This window comes from Anas acuta, chromosome 7, assembly GCF_963932015.1.
Source record: "Anas acuta chromosome 7, bAnaAcu1.1, whole genome shotgun sequence".
In the NCBI taxonomy this organism is placed as follows: Eukaryota; Metazoa; Chordata; class Aves; order Anseriformes; family Anatidae; genus Anas; species Anas acuta.
In genome coordinates this window covers 29,107,302-29,129,131 of record NC_088985.1, presented here as the reverse complement: position 1 = coordinate 29,129,131, position 21,830 = coordinate 29,107,302, and the positions used below count along the sequence as shown (strand labels likewise).

General features: G+C 45.8%; 1 protein-coding gene across 30 annotated transcripts in view; it reads right to left on the bottom strand.

Moving 5' to 3' along the window:
- TCF7L2 (transcription factor 7 like 2) overlaps positions 1–21,830 on the bottom strand; it is a 177,561-nt gene that overhangs the window by 122,616 nt on the left and 33,115 nt on the right. Inside the window, exon 1 of one of the 30 annotated variants that reach the window (XM_068688589.1) lies at positions 9,456–9,500. The exons of the other annotated variants lie outside the window; for them this stretch is intronic. Within the exon in view, the coding sequence (XP_068544690.1) occupies positions 9,456–9,485 (30 nt within the window). The 5' untranslated portion in view covers positions 9,486–9,500. Of the gene's footprint in view, positions 1–9,455; positions 9,501–21,830 lie in introns of those variants that run through there. 30 annotated transcript variants of the gene reach the window in all.

The following is a 21,830-nucleotide window of genomic DNA, read 5'->3' as shown; positions in this document are numbered from 1 at the left end:
TCCAGCTCTGTAAAGAACCTAACTCCATTTGTAAAGGAGGGACTGCAGCTTTAAAGCTTTGCAACTACCCTTTATTTATTTATTTGTCCTGAAGAGAAAACATCAAAACAAACAAAAGAAAACAAAACAAGGAGAAAAAGCACACACACAGCTCAGTGGTAGATCAGCCTGGTCATGCTTTAATACTGCAGAACATGCCTGCCCTGTCCTGCTCCCTTCTCCCACCCCAGTGCTGTATCCACGCCCCAGGACGGTGGGGTGTGGAATAAAAAGGGCCCTCCAAAACAGACCTCCACCTTCCCCTCCACTCCATCATTTAAAGCAGGAATTACACATTTCTAAATGTTGGGAAGCATTAACCAGGCTCCTCTGGTTGTCACCCATCACCAAAGTCCCCTCGATGTGAGCAGGACGCAAAATGGCTGCTGAGCTGGTACCATTTTCCAGCAAGCCAAGGCGCGTGTGAAATAAAACCGACAGCTATCTGTGCCTAAGTGTACGCAGGGCCAGTGCTACCTCCTGTCCTCATTTGTTACCATCACTAGAGATCCCCAGCTTCCCAATCTGTTCTCCAAATTGCTTCCTGTTTGTTGGAAGGGGAAGTCTACTTTGGTTTCTTGTGGTGTAAAGGGATGAAGGAGGAGGAGGAGGGTGGGGAAGGGCTGCTGCAGCACGCTGGCCTTGTGGCAACGTCCACCAGCACAGCAGCACCATGCTACGTTTCCACAGGATCCAGTACAAGTGATTTGTCACATCCTTTCTGTAAGGAGCCACTTGAGTTCAGAAGCCTCAGTTTATGAGACCTGAGCCAAGGGGGTTGATTTGTAGAGCACTCAGCACCTACAGCTACCACAAGTCAGCAGACGTGGACGAGGGAGCTGCAGAAGGGTTCCCCATGCAGCACACCACAAGCCACAGTCCTCTCCAAAGGGGCATCTCAGACATTGGCACAGGACTGACTGGGTAGGGTTTTATTCCCTTTTTCTTCCAAATTCTCATCTCAGATCCCACAAAGTACCTGTAAACACCACAGGGCACTACCGAGAGGTGCGATGCTACTGAGAGTTAGGAGTTGGTTTGCCAGCTCCCACGGGATGCAGGAATAAAGATGCTACAGAACCGAGCTCTTTGCTCCTCACTGTAACATCGCCCAATGGGGCTTTTACTGAAAGAGTCATATTTTCTCCTAATGTTGGGTAAGTGAAACTCATGACTCGAATCACTACCACAAAAATTCCTGTTGATGTAGCAATTCTGGGTGAACTGCCGGGAGCCACTCTCTAGTAAACCCAGCAAATTTCATACCGAATTTCCTGTCGCCTCCCCTGTGGTTTCTATATGTGATTGGGTCTTCAATGCAACGAGGGGTTACTGCAGAATACATGGCTCCAAGGGTTTCAGGCTGTCGCGAAAACCAAGAACTTGCAAAATTCTCTTGCCCTGGGGTTGGTAACTTTTGTCTATATCTTTTTTTTTTTTTTTAAACTCAAAACAAACCCCCAAAAGTTAACACAAAAATGTAACCTAAAGACAACCTCAGGAAAGAGTCCTGAAGATAACAGCGAAACCAGAAATGCTCTGACCTCCTCCGAGGAGCTGGGAAGGTTGCTGGTGGGGTTACTTTGTTTTTCAGACGGCCTGACTGGAAAAAACTTTCCACTGCATCATATCCTGGTCCACATTCCTCAGCGCAATCTTTTAGCTCAGATGTGTGGAGATGTCTTTGAAAGATGTAAAAAAAGGTCGAGAGTCCCCTGAGCTAATTGCGCTGGCTGAGAAACAAAACCTGTGGGCTGGGGTGGGATTCGTGTCAGGCTGACCTTCTGCGAGACCAGCTACTCCTCCGAGCGCAGCCGCCTCGCGCCTCCGCCAGCATCCTCCTGCCACTCAAGTATCGTCTTGCTGTAACAAATTACTCCTAACCCAGGATTACAGCTCTTTCCAAATCCCTCCTGGAGAGCTGGGAAAAGCACGTTCCCTCCTAGCACCAGTTGCTTCCCCTATCAATAACCCTCCTCTCCGCTTATCCTTCGAGGGTACTTGCCCACGGGGCCAGCAGGGCCACTCGCACCCGTTCTCCTTTCCAGCACGAGCTGTGTGTCTCACCCATCCACCAGCTGAAGGCCTTGATCCCCCAGCCCCTCACACAACCATTAGCCACCTCCACCTGCCCGCTGTCAGACAGCACACCCCACACATCCAACCTAAACCCCCTTGAGAGCAGCCCATACCTTCCCCCAATTCTCCCAAACTCCTTTCTAACGAAGGTCTGGGAGGGGTCAAAAGGTCCTCTTGCCCTTAGGAGAAGCACCATGACCCTTGCTGAAGGAGGGATGCACCCATGCAAACACCTTCTTTACCTCCCTACACCTCAGCTAGCCATAGAAAAGACGCCCGGCCTGACCGGAGGGAAAGCTGGCTCCCATTTCGGTAGGAAGAATATATTTAGGCAGAGGACTGAGTGAATCATTTGGGATCAAAGTGAAAAACAAACAACTGAAGTATTCACTAAATCTGTGCTGTCACCTCTCTTTCCTGGGCAGCCACCCCGCGTATTTATTTTCTGGTTTCCTCCAGCACTACCAAAACAATGCAATATGCATTTATGGTATTTAAATGAAGTATTTTTAAAATATTCTTTGTTGAATCATCAGCCACACAAACTCTTCCTCAAGAACAAGTAAAACATTGTTTTGATTTTTTTTTTCTTAAAGGAGATGTAGATAGATGTTACAACAAATATGGTCCAGGACTGAGACCACTGTGGATTATTTTTTCCAGCTAAAAAGGCACTCCGATGGAAATAAGTACAATTCTTGTACCATTCAAATAGCTGTGTGACATGCCTTCAGAAATGCGTTCTGAATTTTCAAGTACTGTATGTTATGCATTCAACATAGGCAACTTTTGTTGAATTGGCATCTTTTAGGGACAAAGAGATACAAAGTGTACTACTGGAAGTTCTGGAAAAGCGTTCTGTTTATTTAAAAAGGAAAAAAAATTTCATAAGTCAAAACAACCATACCAGTACATCCATTCCCCGAGCTCAAGTGACTAGAAACAAAGTCAAACCGCACAATGCCCCAGTGCAAAATAAACATTTCAATTTTAATGAATTGGGAAAGGGGGGGGGGAATAAATAAATAAATCCACTTTTTCAAGCAGCAAATCAAAATCATGCTCATATCTACATTAGAAAAAGAAAGCATAAAACCAGGTTTTATTCTGCATAGGTTAAAGTGCAACATGCATGAGACCCTCAAACGGTGGGAGGAAGAGAAAATAATATATTTTTTATTATTATTATTTAATTCTGTGAAGAAATGCTGAATGGGCAGGGCCCTGCACAAGGGAGAAATGCTTCAGCTGCTCCACAACAGCTCCCATCCCGGAGGGCCTCTGCCCCCTGCACCAAATCCTTGTGGTTGTGGCCGAGGTTTGCACAGGAGAGGCGAGGGCTGCGTGGCTGCGATCCCGATCCCCCTGCAAGCATCTCGACCACGGCCCGGGGGAGCAGATGCAGCACCGCAGACGGACGGACGGACCGACCCGGCCAGCCTCGCGCCATGCGCATTTGTCACGCTGTAATGCCACGGACCCCAAGTTAAAACAAAGGAGTCATCAGAGCAGCCCTGAGCATATAAATCTGGCCTAAAATGTTGCTCTTGCTGCTAAATATAGAGCAGGCATTTTGAACTGGCTGGCCCACAAGGCAACTTTTGTATTTATTTATTTAAAGGACCGTGGTTTGGGAACACTGAGTGTTTCTTAAGTCTGTTCATGTATATTATGTTCTCTCTCAAGAGATGAATATTCAAAAAAAAAAAAAAAAAAAAATTAAAGGAACTTTGCAGGTACTAGAAAAACAGCTTCCACTTAAAATAGCCAGAAAGCACCGAAGAAAAAATATTTGGCTTGGAGTCTCCCCGAAGGATGGTCAATCAGGTGCATGCAGAATTCAACGCAATAATTTTACCACCACCAAAATCAGCAAATGTCCTGCTATGGTACAGGGGCTCTCCCCAGCACAGAGCATCCCTCACTGCTGTTCCCAGGAGTTGTACAACAACAGCCCGCGCTCTGCAGGAGGGGAAAAGCACAGGGTGCAGCAAGCCCGTGCAGGAGGAGCAGGCAGGAATCCCCAGGAAAGGCCCCGGCAAGATGACAGCCAAAGCCCTGCTCTGGACCACCCAGGAGCCAGCCTGCAAGAGCACGCACACCCAGGGGATGCTCTCCTAAAAGGTCCAACCCTGGTGCTTGGGCACAGGGCAGCCGGTGGGGTTGGTTCTGCCCGGGTCTGGGCTGGTCCCACCACGAATGTCACATCCCAAATGCTGCGTGTCCTGGACCCGCAGGGGTCAAATTAATATTTTAGGTTTTAGCCTTACCTGCAGCTGATAAAAACAGGAGCTAGCAGAGGTTTGTTACAGCTGTCTTAAGAAAAAGCTTTTTTTTTTTTTTTTTTTTTTTAAAATAAAAAAAGCAGCACAGGGGGGTGGAAGGGGCTGCAATCGACAGCTCCACTAGCCAGAGGCACTTTGCAAGGAGGAAAGTAGAACTCAAGATGTGGGCAGGCCTCAGGTTTCAGAGCCTCAGGGCACATCCAAGAGACACCAGTGTATTTACTGAACAGCCGGAAAAGCAAAGGCTCCAAGCTTACAACATTTTATAATCTTATAAAATATAAGTGTCCGCAATAAGTTCTCGAGGTTCAAGAGACTGGGGAGGGGAAGGGCGTAACGACCTGTGCTGGCTGTTTGGTGGGGTTTTGAGAGGTGTTTTTGGTTTTGCAGATGAGGCAGGATGACTGCATGCAAGGGTAATTATAAACGAAGCCAGTAAGGATCAATGAGCTCCCTTTCATAGCAATGGCTTATTTATTTATTTTAAAATCACGACACAGCAATTCTGTTCCATTTCCAAGTCAAATTTGTCCTAGGTGGATACAGAGGGGGGAAAAAAAAAAATCAGGTTCCTAAACAGATTTTTGAGCTTATTAATAGACTGAAGAGCGTCTGCACAGGACAATACACTGCAGCCGGTGTTTTTGCATGCTGAATAGCTAACCCACTAACCTCAGGAGGGACTTTTCATCTCAACAGACCTGCACACAAAAGGTCATTACAGTGCACCCTGCTTCCGCTAAGGAGCTTACCTCTCACACGTAATATCAGGCTTATTAAGCAACATGCAATGATACAATAGCTGTTAATCTACTGAAAATTATTATTCTTTTCCTCCTGTCGCCCCATAAGCAACATGGGATTTGCAACGTATTGTGATCAGGACGTTACCTGAAGGGCAGAGCGAACCCGGACTGCCCTGCCCTCCCCCAGACGGCCCCTCCAGGGGAGCTTTTCCAGCAGCAGCTCTCACAGGGAGCACGGAAAAACTCCTCTGACTGTGCATGGGCTTAATCACAGCAACGAGCTGCGTTTTGTTTAAGAAAATAAATAAACAAAGGGGAAAGAATTATTTAGCAAGCGAGCTGGAAGGGAACGAGGGGGGTAAGAAACGGCTGAAGGGCCTCAGTGCGTGCACCCAAGGCTTCTCCCGGCGGTCCAGGAAAAGACCAGCAGCTCCCGCAAGCCCCGCTGCGGGCTGTCACTCCGTGGCACTGGATGCTTTGCCATCACTTCTGAATGATAATTGGCTCGAAAATTAACACGCCTCACCGTCCTCATAGAAAGAGCCCTGCAGTCTCACCCAGCGGGGTCGTCACCCCCCGAGCACTCCACGTTTCCTCGAGAGGGCACGAATGTCCTGAACTCCCACACACTCCAGGGCTTTTAATTCACTCCACAGTACAAAGGACCCGGGTCAGGATTTTTCCAAGAAGCTGTAAGAACTTGGGTGCCTGATTGTCTTTGCTGCTTTGTGAATCCCGTCCCTCGCACTGCTGAGTGATTTAAGACCCACAGCGAAGCTCTGCTCAAGAGGTCAAAAAATGCAAAAATATAGTGACTAAGACTTTTCTTTCCTATGTAAATTTACAGAAGTCTGAGTCCTATCAGACAAAATGCTTTCGCTCTCCGAGCATTTTTAAATCTCCTCTCTCCCATAGTTTATTAAGGCCATTAACTTTCCTCCTAATCTGAATCTCCTACTTCTTTGTTCTAGGATTAAGAAGAAAATGCCTCTGTCTGGGGAATAACGGTATCCTTGGTGCATCTCGCTCACATAAACGTGCCTGAAAACAAATGGAGTCCTTCGGTTTCATTTTGCTATAGAGTTTAGCACTCACATCAATCACCCCATATATGTATGCACCAAAACACGCTGCAGACAAACCCATATCCTATCAGTTATGCATAATTACGCTTTAAACTTATATCAGACCAATTGACCCACAAGTGCCAATCGCCCCAGTGAAGTCTGCTGGAGCCTTGCCCCTCACTGCCCCTCAAAAGCTCTGGTCCCAATACCATTACCGCCACTGCCAGATTATTACACATTCCTGAGCATCCTTCACTGCCCACAAGCTTCCACCTGGCACTCAAAGCCGTGCAGAAAAGGGCCAGGCTGTGCACTGCTGTGCAACATCATATGCAATTCCTCACCTTATTTACAGTGCATTAATACAAATAAATCAAAGCACATACACAGAATAGAGGCCACCAGAACAGCAGAACACAGCAGTGGGAAAAAATGGACAGAAGAGTCAGCCATTCACCCGCATGCACCAGGAGATACCAAACTGAAGTGAGAAGGGAATTAAATACATTTGTATTCATATATATATATCTACACACACACAGGTATCTGGCGTGGAGATGCCCATACTATCCAGACTGTGTGCTTGGACAGGGCGTAGTTAATGATTTTTATTATTAACACCACAAAGGGGGAATGGCAATTGTTTGCCAACAGACGTTGGCTTAATCATTTTAAGAAGGAAGAAAAACCCAGAAATGACAAAGTACACAAGGACTGCAGGACTGGGCTGCGAGGGCGCATCCGCGGCCGACTGCTGGGAATACCGAGCCAAGCAGCTCCTGACACGTTCCCCGGAGCAGCCGCCCCGCTCCTTTATTCCCCCGTGGTCTGTGCAGGGGGGGGGAATTAAAATAAAAAATGAACTAAAGAGTAACAAAATCAAAACGAGAAGCCTGCCCTTCGCTAGGGCCCAGATTAATTGCGGATGCAAACGAAGCCGTGCTGCAGCGCGAGGGCCATTGGCAGGGAGCTGCGCGCGCTCGCCGGTGTTTACTCCGGCTCCAGCAATGCAGCACAACCTTCAGTCAAGCTATTAACTTGAACGTTGAACTTCACAGCGCTGGCTGTCTTTCTCAGCCATTCTTTTGATGTTACCTCCAAAGCAAAAGATCAAAGACTTTGAGTGTGGTGAGGGGAAGTCCCAGGCTCTTAGCCTACCAGCCTGTGATATATGTTAAAATCCCGGCCAAAAGAGAGAGCGAAGGGAAAAAGAAAGGAAAAGCCAGCGAGGGAAGCTGAAGCATCCCAGCCGAGCGGCGACAGGAGGAAGTGGCACAGCGCAGCCCCTGTGCCGCGTCCCCCGGGGGCTGAGACCCCAAGGAATGGGGCTTTCCCCCCTCCTCGCTCCCTTACAGCCACAGTTTTTGGCAGCACCGGGTCTCTCCCTAAAACCTGCAGCCCCCCGTTGCTCTCCACACCACGGGGCTGCTGCACCTTGCAGGCTGCCTGGGGAGACCGCGGCCGCGTGCCAGGAGCTGAGCCCTAATGAGGGAAGCGCCCGCAGCCGGCTCCAGCCCTCAGGCTTTACGGGATGTGGGGGGAAACCATACAGGACCCGGGCTCCCTCCGGGAAGACGTTGAATTGCCCCCCATCTGCCCCGCCACCCTGCATGAGTCACAGAAAAATAAACCCTCCCTGCTTGTAAAACACGGGTAATCCGGCCTGCTCTTCCTGGCGGGGCCCGGGCGGGGTAAAGGCCGCGCCGCTATCGGCAGGGCCCAAGTCCACGCGCCTCGCTCGCTCCCTGCCACCGCACCGAGCCGGGAGCCTCCGGGGAGGCAAAACATGGAGCAAGAAACCGCCCTGCTCCTCCCCGAGCCTCTTTGGTTGGTGGGGTTTTGGGTTTTTGTTGTTTCTTTAAGAAAAACTTTAATTTTAGCCATGTGTTTAGAAGGGGACAGGAAGGGGGAGATTTTTATTTTTATTTTTTCAGATGCTGTCCTACCATTGTCCCCTTCCTGAGCCTTTTTCTGGGTTTATTTATATTCCCATAATACACAACAGCGCTCCAGATTTAGACAGTGACACTTGGTTGACACGGTCAAAAGTGGATCCAGTGCAGCATGTCTGCCAAACCAAGCCCCTCATCCATCAGCTGAAGTCCTTTTACTGCAGGGTCACGAAGGAATCACGGACTGTTTTTCATTCCTTTCTACCAATGTGCCTCCTAACTCCAGAAACCAAAACCCTCTTATGCTTGTCAACTCCTCCTCTTCCCCACCCCCGTGAATTCAGCTCTTGGCATTCACCAGCACAGAAAGCCCTGGGATTCAAAACAGAAATTCTTCAAAACAGAATTCGTGGCATTAAGCAGTAAGTAGGATATTCTGATTTTATTGTACTTTACTTACTCCTACTTAGCTCTAATCCTTGCTCCCCAGACAGGGGCTCGCTCTCGCTCTCAGCGAAGTCGATAGGAATTTGGCTATTGACTTCAATGGAAGTGGGATCAGATCCCCACATCTGTTGCACAGGGCGAGCAATATTCAGAGAAAAAAATGGGGGGAGAGGGGAAAAAAAGAAAAAAAAAAACACCTCTGAGATGCGAAATGATAAATGAGCTTGGATCAGGATTGTGAACAGTGGATGCAGGGGAGCTCTGAACTTGCCAGCCACAGGTACTACTGCAAACAGCACTAATTGCTAGACAATTCCTCCCTTCTTAAAATGGTAATTCAAATAAATAGAGCAAAAAATAAACAGCCAGGGACAAATAACCCTCCAGTCATGGTTTGCAATGCCCAAGGACCAGCTCGGTGCAGCTCCTCCCTGGCGAGGAGCCCCCTGCACCTTCCCAGCCCTCCTCTCCCCGGGGTTTCGGGTGAAGGCGAGCAGCATGGGCAGGCACGCGAGGAGGAGGAGGACGGATCCTGGGCGCAGAAGATGGAGCTGATGAAGGAGTGTGAGAAGTCAAGTACTAGTTGCTGCTCCACAGCACGAGAGGGATCCAAGATAAACAAGACCTAGATCTGGAACGTGATCCTGCCCTGCGTCACAGCCCCGCGATAATGCACCAGCAGTCAGGATTTCTTGGCATCAAACACCCTATCAGCAATAAACAAGGCAGTTCTCTAGAGCCACGAGGGATGCAGAGGGAGCTGGAGAGGGGGGAAAAAAAGTGGGATTATCTGTGTATCAGCCAAAGAACTATATAAAAGGAGTACGCAAAGAAGCGAATGCCAAAACTGGTGTGGGAAGAAAGAAAGAGACATTGAAACAAATCTGGTATGCCTCCTACCTGCAGAGATGCTGCACATGAATTAGGCATCTTGGCAGAACAGATCCCAGATCCTCCTTGGGATAAATGGAGGTGAGCAATGATGGCTTACATGGGGACATCACCGAGGTTCAACTTCTGCATCTAAATCTCCCTAATACCAGCAAGAATTCCAAACCCTTCTAAAAAAACACTATGAATAAATAAGCAAATAGTAATCTAGCCGGCTCTTCAAAATTCCTGAAGTTTGTTTGCTCTCTGCACCCCGTGGCAGTTCAAGCAGCTACTCTCCCTTTCTATTTATACCTCATTTCAAGTTGTGGTTCTTACACACTACGTGCAGCATGGCCAACGTGCCAGAAAAATCACATCACTTAGAAAAAGCCAGAGAAAGGCTGATGAAACTGGAAAGCAGGAGAAAAAGGAGGCAGGGAGAGTCACTTTAAAAAAAAAATAGAATAAATCTATGTTCAGAAATGAGCTAGCACAGTGCCTGTAGTCTCCAGTTCACCAAAGGGCTTAAGCACCTGCTCAATTTTTAAGCTCGAGCAGCCCTGCTGGTTTCGGTATGTTTAAAGTCACCCAGGTGCTCCAAGGCAGCGCTAGCGCAGTGCCCAAGTGGTGCTGGCAGAGGCCCTCGCAGTTATTGACTGCACATATGGCAGGAAGAGCTTGAAAGCCGCACAGCAAGTGGCTTTCAAAACCATCAGACCCACAAACAGAAATCAATGCAATTTGCTTCCAACTACCCGATCGCCGAGTCAGGCTTTAATTCCTGACCCACCTCCTTCCCCCCCCCAGCCCTATCTGATCAAGGATGCCCAAGACGCTCAGGTATTAGCACTGAAGAAAAACTCAGGCCAGAGAAGAGATCTGATGGGAATGGGAGGAGGTGTCACGTACTGCTCGCTTGTAGCCGCTGTAAAAAGTCACCTCCTGCAACACATAAAAATTCTCACAGAATTAAATCCCTTATAATCCCATTTAGCAGAAACAAGGTAGAGCAGGATGCTGGTGCTTAAGACATTTTAGTCTTTAAGAAAGTACATTTAGTTAACAAAAAAAGGAAAAAGAAACACTCCTCTTGAAAATAAATTGAAATGGGAGAAATTTTAACCCCAATTCAGATTTCTCTGGGAAGCCGTTTTTTGCTTCCTAGGCTTTTTTAAGGAAGTCACAGAGTGTAAACCCTTAAATATTTTCACTCTTCCCAAATGTTATTATTTTTATAGCAGCTTGTATACATGCTAATCTAGTCCAAATGTACAAATAAATGTGCTGAGCTAGTATTAAAACAACAACCAACTGGAGTAAGATATAGAAGCCTTTTCTCCAAGAAAATACAAACACGAGCTAAGTAATGTGTACACTGCTTCCCAAATTAAGAGTTGCTAATTGTGTTTACAACTTTTCCCAATGGGAAATGCTATCTGTGGTCCACCAGTCCACCTCTCCCTCTCCCCTGCAGCAAATGACCTACCAACTAAGTACCAGCTTTATGTTCAAGTTGGTCAACTGGGTTTTTGCTTAACCCACAGGCATTTTTCCTATTTCAAAGTTTCTATTAACTCCCTACTGATGTACCCTAAAAGAAGTTTTAAGGGCTTGGAAGCACATAAATAAAATAGACTTTGCTGGACCAGCACAGCCAAATGAAAGCCTTTCACCTGCAGTGGTGGTGATAAAAATTTTAGATGCAGCTGCATACATGGCCCCTCCATAGATTTAAGATAGCTGCGATTTCCAGCCATTCAGCAGTCCTGTGGCCACTGAGCTGCCTTGGTTACACTGAGACAAGCATCAGGACAGGACCTAGGGTTCAGGATGGTTGTTTGGGGAGTTGGGGTTTTTTGTCTTTTTTTTTTTTTTTGGCTGTTGCAAAGCCCTCTTTAGCTGGGAGGCTGAAAGAAGCTGCTAGCCTGTACAGTGATGATAAGAAACCTGGAAGAGGAGAGGGAGATGGCAAGGAAGAAAATATAGGAGGAGGGAGTGTGACTTGATGCGAAACCCTGAAGCAGAAAAATAAAGGTTTGCTTCAAAGCTAATGCTGTGTACTAAACCTTCTGCCCCTGTTTGCTCTGCAAGGTGCACACACAACTTCAGACAGGCAGAGCCTGCAAGGTGGAAACTCTCCAAAGAGTGACCAGATAGTTTGCTGCTCTACTGACAAAGTTCAAGCCACTAAAAAATGTATGAACACAAAACTGACCCGTCCTGCATGGTGTCACAACAGCAAATCCAGTCAGAGCTGGTTACTTGTCCCTTCCTAGCACCCTACCACCAACTCTACACAATAAAACTTAAAAGAACCAGACAAAAAAAAAAATTCAGAACACCATTTTTTTTTTTTGGCCCAAAGTGTTTTCCATATCTAAATGAAACTCCCATTGTAAGGAAGTGCCGAACATCATATTCTGTTTAAAAAGTTACTACGGAGGTTCAGATTGTAGCTTTCTAAAAACAACCAGCAACTAGCTCCATAAAGTTCGTTTGGCAAAAGCATCATCAGTCCTGCCCTCTTCAAACACAACACATCAGGTATTGAGCTGAGAGCATTTTAGGTCCTGTCTTGCCTACAGACGTTCATGATAAATTAAGCAGTGCTCAGTTTCATGAACAAACTGACTATTTAAAGCATGCTCATGTTAATATATGGTATTAGCATCCCCAAGATGACACGTTAGCAGGGCAACCTCACTGCACACTAGCCAAGCCCTAAACCATCACTCTTCATTTCGCTATTGGTCCCAGCTGGTAAACTTTCCTCTATTCTTGACCAGTATTCCTAAATAGCCTCGCATCTTACCAGCACCAGGATCATCCTATTCTGCCTTTCCCCAGGCTCTTTCACTGCATTTGAAGCAGTCTTTTCACCTTACATAGTGGCACTGCTCCCAACCCTCCCTGTGCGAAGCGGGCATGGGGCTGGCTCTGTGCAGACTCAGCAGCCTCACAATGGGCACAGCCCCAGCCCATCGCTGGGCACTGCTCACCATCATCATGGGAAATGGGGGGAAAAAAAGCTGGCGAAGGCATTATGTATCTTCCTCACATAGGAAAACGTTTTCCTTTGTGAGAGAGATGTCGATAAACTGAGAAACTTATAGATTTCATAAAGTGAAAGGGAAGGGATGCTGATCTCAAAAATCAAACAGATATTCTCTGTATCCCTTATTACAGCTGTGAGGCCATTTCCACTTCGGTTCTGTTCAGGTGGGATTTCTCATCTATTTCACACGGAAAAATCCCACTGAAAGCAGGCATTACAGTGAGCCGAGAACAAACACACCATAGCCTTGGCTGCTTCTGACCAATTCTGCTAACGTTCACTAAATATTCTCAGCAAACCCGCCCCACAGCCTCTCGTGCAGAGGCAGAGCCTTCCCCCCTACAATTCCTAGACAGACATTCAGAGCCCCAGAGCAACACAGCGCAGACCTTTTATTCTCCCCCACCATGATACACAGCATGACCTAACAGACATGGCATAAACATTGTCTGTTTGTTTTTACAAAGTGTGCATACATTTACAGAAGACAAACTAAACAACTTAAGACTATTATCAGGGGATAAATCAATTGGCAGCAGCCACTTCAGAAAACAACATGAAGATAGTTATTTTGGAGCAAAAATTGAGAAGAAAGCCTTTCCTTGCACCGCGACTCTGCCTCATTAGTTTTAAGGCAATCTCCTCAAATCACAAGGTTGCCCAAGCTGCTGTCAACTGGTTGCATTTCAATTCAGATCCGATCCTACGATTTTAATTCCTCCTTTCCAATAATGGTCAAAATCACTGGCAAAAGCAGCATCAATGATAAAACCACCCCTAAAAAATTCTAGCTTATTTTACTACAACGACTGCATTTTGACAGGGATCTCACATTTATTTAACACCTTTCAGACAGATGGTGGATGCCACGGTGATTTACAAATAGTGCTAATAGATGCAAATATACATGGCCAGGAACTGCCGATCTAGATACAGACACAGCACCTAAATACACAGGCAGCAAATATGCCAAAGCCATTTGTCTTGAGAACACTTTTTTTAGCGATCTGATGGCTATTGCTGGCTCTCTACAGCTTCACGACAATCCCCCACTATGCTGGGGGCTGGGGGAAGAGCTATCCTAGACCAAAATGACACCAAACCGAAGAGAGGCACATATCAATAAATTAAATCCATTCACAGTTGATTAGAAGAGGGTTTAAAGATCCAGACATGGGTCCCCCCAGAACGGGTAGCATGTTCAAGAATGAGCCTTGCTTGGTATCCAGTGATCTGCTTATCAGGCGGGACACACAGAAAATGCAACTGTCAGTAACGATCAATATACACCGTGTGGGCTGACTTTGGTGCAGGAACACCTGCCATCCCCCCAGTCCAAACCCTACTCAGGTGATGTGTGGGGTGAAGGGTACCTGACAAACAACCAAGTGCTCACACCCTTGGTGTTACGACCAAGTAACATGGGAGCAGACAGGATTTTGGAAACGTATTGGTGAGCAAGCACTTCCTCTTCAACCAAGACATGGATTTAACCCATGGCTTCCCATGGAAGCTGGGAAAGTTTAGGTTCTTCACCCAGCTGGGGACAGCCCATCCATCAAAATCCTTCCTGCCTCAGCCTCTCCCCACAGGCCAAGCTGAGGAACATTTCCATACTCAAAGACAGCTGAAGTAACTTTTCACTGCCAGCCCTCCTCTTATGCTCATTTTTAATCTCATGATGAAAAGCTAGGCATGGAAGACTTGGAAGATTTTTTTTTAAACTAAAAAAAAAAAAGGACTTTGATTTAATTTTTTAAAACACGTCTTCCTGCAAGATCTCCTTCTCCAGTCATACTTTGATAGTGCCCTGCACCCATCCAGCAGCTCACCCTCCACAGCACTCTCTAAGCAAAGATCTATTTAAGACCAATCCCAGGAGCAAAGCACACTCGGCCCCATTTTGCATATGGGCACAAACTGGAGAGAAGGAGTGATTTTCTCCGAAAATGAAGACGTGAATTCATGGCAGAGCTGGACACTGATCCCAGATCACAACTCTCCATCACGTGCAGGAACACAGCCCAAGCCTTCAGGCCACAAATACGGCCCCATTGCCCCATGCGGCACAGGGCAGGAGCAAGGGCCTGATGTATTGCGGAGCCGTGGACCTGGCGGGGTGGGCAGCACCAGCCTCAGGATGGACAATGACAAACCAGCAGGGTCCCAGGTCAACGTCCTGCTGCGGCCTCACCAGGCTGCCCCGCTCCAGCTCGACCTCCCCACCGCCAGCTATTCTGGGATGCGGTTCTGCTTCTGAAGCAGGGAGAAAAATAGCATCAAGTACAGCAGCCCCATTCTGCGCTGCTTCCCCTCTCGGGTCACAAACGCAAGATGTCAGGTCACAAAAATGCTAATATTAGAGGATAACGGCCATTTTTAAACTTCTAAATTAAACTAAGTTTGCTCGGACAGGCAGGTCATTCACCTAAACTATCCCTTGGTTTACTTTTTTTTTTTTTTTAAAAAGCTCTTGAAACAACACACGCCAGCACAGCCCCAGTGCGAAGAGGAGGAACAGGGACCACAACATCTCTACAGGGAGCGCTCCCCATCCCACCCCACACATCTTCCCCCCATGTAAGTGCACTTCCTCCCCTTTTGGTGTCGAGAAATGGCAATTTGGATGATGCCATGTCCCAGGGCATGAGGCAGCAGGGGGCTTGCCACATCCAGCACGCTTCTCAGGTCAATACAAAAAAAAAAAATGGGAATTAAACCCCTTATGCACAAAGTCAAGACGTAATGTAGAGTTCCTAAGAAGCCTTTCCATGAAGAGAAATACAAACTTCTCTAAATCCTATCCCCTAAATTTAGTGTCATGGGATTTCCTACACACTTCCCCTTGTTTATATTTTAAACTACAACTAAACTTCGCTAGAACAACTCAAGGATGACATAGAATCTTTTCAGATTAATTATCTTCATTTAAAAATCATAGGTCCCAGGAAGGAAAGAACAAAACTTGAATTAAGAGAGTTTTCCTTCTTCCAAGACCACAATGCAGTTATGAACAGTGCACTTCAAATAAGAAACAGACCCATCCCTGGGAGGCTGAAGAGAAGGTGGATGGTGTTGGGAGAAGAGCCATGGGCTCAAAGCGGATGGTGGGGTGGGTTTGGCTGAGCTGCAGTCCCAAAAGGCAGCCTCAATGTGCAGGGGACAAGGACTCAGGGGACACAGCACCACTATCACCAAAGGCTACATGTGTGTAACGTGTGTGACAAGGGATGTAAGCAGCCACCACCACCGTCCTCAACAGCGGTGTGGCACAATGAGGGAGTCTCATCTTTATTTTTTCCTCTTTTTTTCCTCCCCCTTAAAGGCTTGCTGCCTCACAAAGCCCTCAGTCACACTTGATTTTTCCAGTTCCTTCTGCACAAAACGCAGCATAATAACAAAATAAAAATGGGGATACGGAGAACAATGAGTTCAACAGATTAATGGACAGGCGCAGCCATCTTCAGCTTTTATAGCCATCAGCCCTGAAGAGCACTCCCTTCTGCAAAGCTTTGAAATGAGCCTCAGTAGTCCTTGGACCTGGCAGGCAGCTACTGACAAACACGCACCTTCCTTTCAAAACTGAATCCAGAGATTCATCTCCTGGCCATGTGCAAGTCAATCTTATCATCATTATTAAAGTTTTATTGGCACAACAATGCAAACTCCCGACACAATACGTTAACCTTGTAAAAATAACTGACAGAAGCCAGGTAATGGGAAGAGCAGGGGCGAGCTTATTCATCTCCCTCTCCCTGAAGCCGGGAGAGAAGCCTGCAGATCTCTCAGCAGCGCTGAGTCATCACGAAAGGGATTTCCAACCTCCTCCCTGCCCCCCAAAAGCCACCCACAACTTGTTGAGGACACCCTGCAAGCCCTGTCCTCCAGCCCAACTCATCGATGGGAACGCCTTCCCCAAAAAGGCAACAATTCTGTTCTACTATGCCATATTCAAAAAGAAGGAAGGGAAAAAAAATAAAAAAAGATTACAATGTCCAGGAAAGTAGGAAAGGTTACACTCAGCAGACAAGGACTCCTATTTTCACCATAGCAACAAGCCTATTTATAACATGGCCTACCTGCATCAAAGAGCAGCCACAAGAAGCTAAATGCAAGTCTAGTGGTACATTCAAGCACTAAGATGAAGAAGCAGCTCACATAAGCATGTCAATGAAACGCTTCCAATTACATTACATGCACAATTATTAGCATTTACTCCCAACCTCCTTTCTTGTTTTTCACCCAGGTACGAGTGTGCGGGGTTGGGGGTGGAATTGCGGAAGGCCCAGGTAGACGGGAGGATCAAAAGGAGGCAATCTCACGACTGGGCTTGTAAAAGGGGAGACTTCACGGCGAGGCGTTACAGGGCGAGTTGCTGAATGGTACGGGAATGGGAAGTTACTCACTAATTGTCAGTTTGCTTTTAAATAGAGTGGAAAATATACATACATAAAGACTGCTTTATTTGCCAACACAAAGTAGATATGCAGTCTTCACACCTCAAACGCCTGATAAAATTCCCCACGTTTGTGAAAGAAATCCCCGACTCCTGGAAGCAGCAGCCAGACTAATAAGCATATCCCTAGGAGTAATGCTGGGCAGGGGAACACACCTGCCTGTATCTCCAGGAGGAGCACAAGGTACTCCAGTAACAGACCTAACTCAAACAGGAGAATTCAGCTTGATTATTGGCCTATTCTATAATCTAGTGATACAATAAATGGCATCCTGACTGATCTCAGTATGATGAACATTATATAAATATATATGTTTTAAAATAAGAAATTACACATATATGTGCTAAGCCACTGCAAGAATCCCATATCCAGTCTGCAAGCTCCTGCCTGCTGCCACTTCTTTTTAAGTACCTCCATGGAAGTGCTGCTGCCCGAAGAATGGCTGGCTTTTAAAAGAAGTGGAGGGAAGATCTTTAAAATAGTCTTTATCTGCAAGAGGAGTGGCAGTCATTTCACTCATTCAGGTAGGCAACTGGTAAGAATTACTTGGTGGCTGGGAAGTGGACTACTAAAAAAGGCTCAGACAACCATATGGTACATAAAAGGGACTTAAGCCATTTATTTCTGGCATTTAAAATATATATATGGAAACTTTTTATAGACAAGAACCTTGAACAGGTGATAGCAGAAACTTGTCATTGGTGACAGAACAGATTGAATAGCAACAGACAACAAGGCCATCTCAGATGATCCCATGGCAAAGGTACCACCCAAAACTGCCACTGGCTCAGCAAACAAGTGGACCAGCTTACAGTCACTGAAAATAGATGTAATTCCAACTCACAATGACCTGAAAAGTGGTGCTGATAAGAAGCAACAAGAGGGAACTGAATTTGTGAGCATGTTAAGGAATCTACCAACTGAAGAGAGAATTCAACTTCCACTCCCTAAAAAACACTGAAGCAGTAGAGGCAAAAATGAATACTGAATAAGAAATAGCCTACTCAATCACACAAAAGGTCAAGATAATTTCCCCTTGAAAGAAAATTTACCAAGTATTACACAAACATTTTACTCTGCAAGCCTCTCTCCTGCTGAAGACAAGACATTTGCAAGACGCTCACTCCATGTTGCAAAGTATCGATTGCTTCATAACGTCTCACTTCCACTCACCTCTCAAACTGCCATGGAAGTCAGTGGCTGTCAAACCTGTGTTGTTTTGGGGTCTGCTCTGAATGAAGCAGATGACGACTAGCACAGAGGACTCTTCCAGAGCAGGTCTACTGGTCCAGACGATTAGACGGGATCTCTAATAACCACAACTGTTATCACCACCTTTAGTCAGTAAGAACAGCTGCTGCCACTGGGGGGTTGCTTTGATAGGTAGGGAAGGTACCAGGGCGCTGGTGACAAGATCAGCTTTGCCAGTTCTTGTTATGCTGCAATGGTGTTACTCCACCAGTGAAACACGTCTAACACTATGGGACAGAGTGGCTAAGAGAGGCACCCCTTCTTCCCAAACATCCCACAAACACCTGAACAGGATTCAGAGACCATGCCACAAAATGAACAGCTTCACATCCCATCAATGCAAGTATGGAAACAAAAAATGAAATAAGCAACCTCTGGCTGAAGCCTTGGTGGCACATTCTCCTACCTTGACTGCATGTGGAAATTAGCACCTTAAAAATCAGTTCTGGAATTAATTAAACCAAACTTGTACAAACCGTTGTGCAATTGTTAGATCAGGCCATGTTTCCACGATGTTTATCACACATCTGCATTACCAGATCATCCAACAGCACAGCATCTAGCCAGTTAGGGTGTGGGCACTCAATTATGTTCCTGTCAAATTAACAAGAAACCATGGTATGGAGTTTATGTCAGTGGCAGGAGGCCAGCTGATACCTGATCTGGCATGAAGTCTGCCGGGACAGCTAGGCTCCAAAAGACTTTAAAAAACGGAAACTGGTAGAGAGGTTTTGTACTAGTTCAATACTTTGCTTCCTCAGGCTGCAGCAATCTGGCTCCCTAAAATCTGATTAGCTAGACTATTAAGCCAAAAAACTTGGTTTAGCATTAGCTAAACTGTCATTTCCAGCTCCCAGCTCACAGCTACGTATTAAGACAACAATATAGACTACTGTGTTAAGAAAGCATACAGAGAGCTGCACTCAGTTGAATACGCCGATTTCTAAATCGCACCCTTATGTAAACACAAGCTACTTTGTGTCTAGATCACTTTTGAATACCGTTATTCCTATTGTACAGATGGGGAAACTGAGACAAACAACAATTAAATGAGATGCCTGAGGTCATGTCTTAGGTCTAGCAATCAGCAGAGGAATCTGGATTCCCAACTCCTACTTGTCTTTTTTAACCACTAAACCACGATCCTTCCCAGTTCAAGTATAGTTTCAAGTTCAGGGATTCACAAAATAACATGAGCAGACTTGGCCAGACATATATACAAGCTGCAACCGTTCTCAAAACACGAGTAACCTTTTAAAAATCTAATTGTATTAAAATAAATAAATAAATCACTGAAACGCACGCTTAGCTGAGGCCTGAACATTTTTCCACCAGAGAAGCAAAGCAAATACAACAACAGTGACATCTAAGTACACAGGCCGATTACAGCTTTACTTTCAAAAGAGCTTTGATTGATCTTTTTTGATAGACCTGAAATAAATTAAACTAGATTGACTCACTTGAGAACGGGCTGTAATCCTTTAGTCAGATCCCGGAGAACTCAAACCAAACCAGCTGTTAATTTAGGCTTTATAAGATAAAGCATGAGAAATCCAACCTGATGTACCCCAGAGCAATGGCTTACATCATCTCTGTAAGCAATCAACTTGCTGCTTCTTTTAGGAACTAATCAGTGCTCACTAACATGTGGGTGCCAAACTCGTTTTCCACCCCTCCAGCAGACGCTGCAGCCAAAGTAGGAGGAGAAAGAAAAAGCAGGGGACAAGAGGGTGTACTTTAAAAGATTCAGCTGTTGACTTCATGAAACACATTGCACAGGCTGTCTCAACATTGAGAAAGAGAAGGGGAAAGAAAAGGAAAAAAAGAAAAAAACACCAACCCAGTTACAATAACCATTTCAATTCAAACAATTGCTGGATCTCAGCTGGGAATAAACTGCCCAGATCAACATTCACACTTAAAAAGGGAGGCGGAGGGGAGGGAAAAGGAGTGCCTACCCATTTGAGGAACCAGATACAGAAAGGCCAGGATAGGGTAATTTATGCCCTCGCATTGAGCAAATGGCCTTAAAGGGGGTTATTTCTGCTCTCCCACTCCAATAATAAAACACGCCCTTCAATTAGTTCTCTGCCATCACTGTCCTGTTGGGATTAGTTATTCTGTTGTTTTAACACATGCAGATTTATCTCATCCTCTTATCTGAAAATCGCTCTAAAAAAATTAAAACAACTTTGCTTCACTAGAGCCCCTGTACACTGAACATACGGAGATCAGATTGGAAAACCCCTTCTTTTTTAACGAACTATGGTGCTTTAAAACTTTTTGTTTATCAACGAAAAAACAGGAATAAGGTTCTTCAAATGAAGTCAACAAAAACTGATCCATACAGCAACATCAATACAATATAGATACATGCTATAAAACGGACAGGTAGCAGGCAGGAATGCTATTCTTGACTTGACAAGCAAGCGTTGCACAGACTAATTTGGAATAGAGCAAAAGAGACCATCAGGCATGAGAGCTTGCTTTTGATTTTTTGGCTAAAATTGGTCAACATCAAAATGATGAAGCAGAACTAAAGTTCTTTTGTAATCACATGCAGCTATGTAAGTCTTGGAAATCAGTCATATAAAGGAACCTAACACAATTCACAGAAAAAAAAAAATCAACTTCAGAAAATAAAAGATTTCTAGTCATAAATCATATCCGGAGGGAAAACACACAGGCAACTCTTAAACTAAGTTTGAATTGCACTAGACCCTTGGCAATAATACCTCCAAGAAGGAGCCTTACTCCCACGAAAGGACGCGGTGCCCTAGCCAGGCACTTCTGGGAGGAAGCACAATGCAAGCGCTGTGTTAAACACATGAAAGCTCTTCTCTCGGAGAAAGCCACAGCCCTGGAGATGATGGAGGTGAGGATTATTCCAAGTGTCCACAGCGGCATTTGCAGGCTCTGTGTCAAGAGGACTACTTGAGGCAGCTCTGTGGAGTACTGACAGGGGAGGTAAGGAGAGGGAAGGAAAAAGGAAAGCACTGCAAGTATCGTGGGGCTTGAGCAAATCATTTCAGCTGAAGTACTAGTCTGGGATAAAGCATCCAACCAACCTGTAGTTCCAGTACGCTTTATTATACTACAGTTAAAGTAGAGTTTTACTAATGGACACCATGCTGGAGTTCATTGATTGATTGTTATCTTTTCAAATTACAGGAAGGGGACACGGCAAGGTCTGCTGATAAGTCACAATGCCTTTTTGTATTCCTGGAGCTAACAGTGCTGTGCAGAAACACCAAGCTGATGCTACCTGTTATCAAATACATCCGAATACATTTTTCCTGGGTGAGAATATAACTGAATAGAGTGCAAGACCTTTCTAGTGACTACTGACCAGCTTTGTTCAGGGAAGATCAATGTCCCTTGGACCAGAACCTATGTAATGACACGTGTCTGGTCACAGTGCTGCTCCACAGAAGTCACAGGTGAGGGAGAAGAGACTCCAAATGCCTTAAGATACTTTTGGAGACTACCCAGGAATAACAGAGGTGGCCTCGTATGCAAGCTTGTACTACGCAGTTTTATCCAGGAAAACAAGTACATACAAGTAAACAGCATTGCCTCACACATGTCCCAGAGGCACTGCATACATAGGAGGACTTGGTTAAGCTCTCAGTGCTCTAA